General features: G+C 45.3%; 1 protein-coding gene across 1 annotated transcript; it reads left to right on the plus strand.

Annotated features, from left to right (window-relative positions):
• Nucleotides 1-200: 200 nt before the first annotated feature.
• LOC311343396 (macrophage-expressed gene 1 protein-like) lies at nucleotides 201-3,266 on the plus strand (the record flags this gene model as incomplete). Its single annotated transcript, XM_084468251.1, has 2 exons — nucleotides 201-644; nucleotides 1,330-3,266. The coding sequence occupies 2 exons, from the start codon at nucleotides 201-203 to the stop codon at nucleotides 3,004-3,006; spliced, it is 2,121 nt and encodes a 706-aa protein (XP_084324377.1). The 3' UTR covers nucleotides 3,007-3,266.
• Nucleotides 3,267-3,622: the final 356 nt, after the last annotated feature.

The following is a 3,622-nucleotide window of genomic DNA, read 5'->3' on the forward strand; positions in this document are numbered from 1 at the left end:
AGGCGATGCATATTTCACGTTTGATACGGTGGTCTACAGATAAGTCAGCTTGAGGTTGGCTAGTAAGGCATTAACAAAGGGCCAACCCTAATGCCTTCTTCTACATCATGTGATTTATTGTCAACCTTAACAGAATGTGGAAGTGAAAATGAAGAACAAATACTCACGAGACCATCTCTAGTTTCATTTCTGCTCCTACCATGGCAATGAGAGCAGCACTGCTCCTTCTCTCGCTCCTCCACTCCAGCGACCTTCACCCCATGGGTCGGCCGACCAACGGGTTGAGCCAGTGTCGGGCCAGCCTCTCCATCACGGCCCTGGAGGCGCTGCCCGGTGGAGGCTGGGACAACCTGAGGAACATGGACATGGGTCGGGTCATGAACCTCAGCTACTCCCAGTGTCAGACCACCGAGGACGGCCTCTACCTTCTCCCAGACGAGGTCTTTGTCATCCCCCAGAAGCAGACCGGTGTGGAGTCCAACTCGGAGATCATCAGCTCCTGGCTGGAGGTGAAGAGCACAACGTCTCATACCATCAACATGGACGCATCCTTCCCTTCTGTGCTGAACGCAAAGTTTTCTGTGGAGAACCAGAGAATGAAAACACACCAGGTCAAAGATTCATCCACCACAACGAGAGTACAGGTGGGTTTTGTGTCAAGAAAAAAAAAAAAGAATGTCTTGTTTTTATGGGCTTTCTAAGATAGTTAGAAAGCCCTTTTGGGCTTCCCTCCCTCCTCCCCCCTCCCCTACAGTACTTTAGGTAAATTATTGTAAATCATTATGTTTTCGATATATTATTATGGTAATAATAACAATATTAATATAATTAGATACTAAACACATTTCGTTGAGGTTATCAAACAAATGTAGGCTATTTTTCAATCAGGGAACCACAGGAGAAACAAAAAGTACAAACCTTTACAACATATTGTGTGTCATTGTGTCATGAGATTGTGGTTTGACTGATTTGAGTCTATAACTACACAAGACATTGTTTGAATAACTTGGCAACAAATGTAATGATAACAATTTAGAAAAAAATGTAAGTTTCTATCCCTGTTAACATTCAACTATTTGTACAAAGTCAAAAGCATTTTGACAGATCTTTGAAGTATTTTTGCTACAGGGTTCAAAAATGGTGGGACAATGTCCCAAAAGAAAAAAGGCTTTAATTAACAAGCTATGGTGGGGAGTTGTTAAGGCTAGAAGAAATATTATCAGAAATATTCACTAATTCCACTGCTAGTAAGGGGTCATTTATTGACACCTATTTGAACCTGAATTACCTGAACCTGAACCTGTATGCATGGAACTCTGTTTCTCATAGGTCCGCAACTTGATCTACTCTGCCAAGGCCTATCCTGATTTCGCTGTGGACTCCAGCTTTGCTCAGCAGGCAGAGCAGATAGCAGACGCCATTGAAAGCAACCAGCCCAAGCATGCAGCATACCTTTCTGAGAAGATGGTGCTTGATTATGGTACCCATGTTATCACGGGTGTTGACGCTGGGGCTTCTCTAGTCCAGGAGGACTACCTCCGATCCTCATATGTGGCCAACAGTCAGTCTCAAACCACCTCTGTCTCAGTACTCGCTGGCTTGAACTTTTTTGACAAACTTAAGTTCGACATTAGCAGCAAAGACACCACACAGAACTCCGCACTCCAGGAGTATCAGTCTAACGTTTCATACTCTCTGACCCAGAGTCACGGAGGTATACCCTTCTACCCTGGTATGACCCTGCAGAAGTGGCAGGAGAGCACCAGAAACAACTTGGTCGCCGTTGACCGCACAGGGCTTCCACTACACTACTTTATAAACACCAAAACCTTCCCTGATATGCCAGAGCCCACGGTCGGCAGGGTGGCTCTATCGGTGAGGCACGCCATTAAGCGTTACTACGCAGTCAACACGCGCCGGGGCTGTGTCGACGTTGACTCCAAGAACTTCAACTTCCAGGCAAACGTGGACGACAAGTCATGCCAGGGTCCGGCCACAAACCTCAGCTTTGGTGGCGTCTACCAGCAGTGTAGTCCGCTCACTGCAGATGCAGGTCCACTGTGTCAGGCCCTAGCCCAGAAGAACATAGATACAGGGGACTTCACCTGCCGTTTGCCATACATCCCCACTCTACTGCGTTCAGAAGTCAGGCAGGAGGGTTACGATCAATACGAGTGTCATACAGTAGCTTACAACTGCTATTTGTTTTTCAGATGCCACCGTGAGGTGTGTGGCAACGCCTATTATGTGCGCAAAGCGAAGATTGAAACCTACTGGTGCTCTTTTAATGGAACGTCCCCTGAATATTCTGGGTTCCTGTTTGGAGGAATCTATGGCCCCTCCCTTCTGAATCCCATAACCAAAACCAAAAGCTGCCCTCTATACTTCATCCCACAAAAGTTTCTGTCGGACGGCCTGACGATCTGTGTGAGTAACGACTACGAGATGGCTACTGCCTACTCTGTACCGTTCGGGGGCCTCATCAGCTGTGAGTCAGCCAACCCACTGGCAGGGAACCAGAGGCACTGCCCTGCAGAGTTCAGCCAACACCTCGCCACAGTCAGCGACGGCTGTGAGGTCCTCTACTGCGTCCAGTCGGGACTGTTCACTGGTGGGCAACTGCGGCCAATCCACCTGCCTCCCTTCACTCTGCCTCCGTTGATCGGCACAATGGGTATGGGTATGAATAAGGCGGTGGAGGTGATGAGTGAAGGGGGGCAGAGCTGGGTGAGAGTGGGACAGAACAAGAAGTGGACACCGGTCAGGTCAGAGAACCTTATGGAAGTCATACAGAAGCTCCAATTAGACTCTGGTGAGATGACGGCAGGATCCAAGGCAGGATTGGCCTTTGGGATCATTGGTTTGCTGGGGATTCTGGCTGTGGGAGGGATGTTCCTGGTAAGAAAAAGGGCCTCTATTAAACGCAACAGCTATGAGCAAATAGATGAGCAACCACAAATGAGTGAGACAGCGGTGCTGCTGCCAGAGGAAGAGGTACACGAATAGGGGCCTAGTATGATTTCAGCTGCTGAAAGGTTTTGAAATACTAGCAGAATCATCTATTGTTGGGTGTTAGCTGACATGAATACTGACAATGATACTGTCCATCAAATTATCTTTTCATAACTATTACTTGTCTTAATGTTCCATTGTCCATCAATAATAATCAATGAATGCTATTATGGTGTCTGTATCTACCATGTTTGCCTGTATCTTCCAATTGACTCTGTATACTCTTTAGTAAATAAAAATGAGCTATAATTGACCCTTATTCCTCGATTGCTTTTACAGATGTAAAAATAAAATTGCAATCAAATTCTTGATCTAACTATAACGGGCTGGAAACTACATAATGCTAAAAAGTCCAAAAAATATATATATTTGGAAATTGGATGATAACCATATATAGATTTGCTTCTTGATTACAGGATTATAGGAAAGAGATTCCCTGATTAATCAGAAACTAGTCAGGAGCAGTTTAAAATCAAAATTCTCCATCATCATATTGTTCCATTAGAAATCTTGGTGTCAAGATGTCGAGGAATTATGAAGATTTAAGAAGATTTGAATAAGATAATGCAGATCCAGAATCAGCACTTAATATGTTTATTCATGCACAGAG

Source organism: Micromesistius poutassou (genome assembly GCF_964030765.1).
Source record: "Micromesistius poutassou genome assembly, chromosome: 5".
NCBI lineage: Eukaryota > Metazoa > Chordata > Actinopteri > Gadiformes > Gadidae > Micromesistius > Micromesistius poutassou.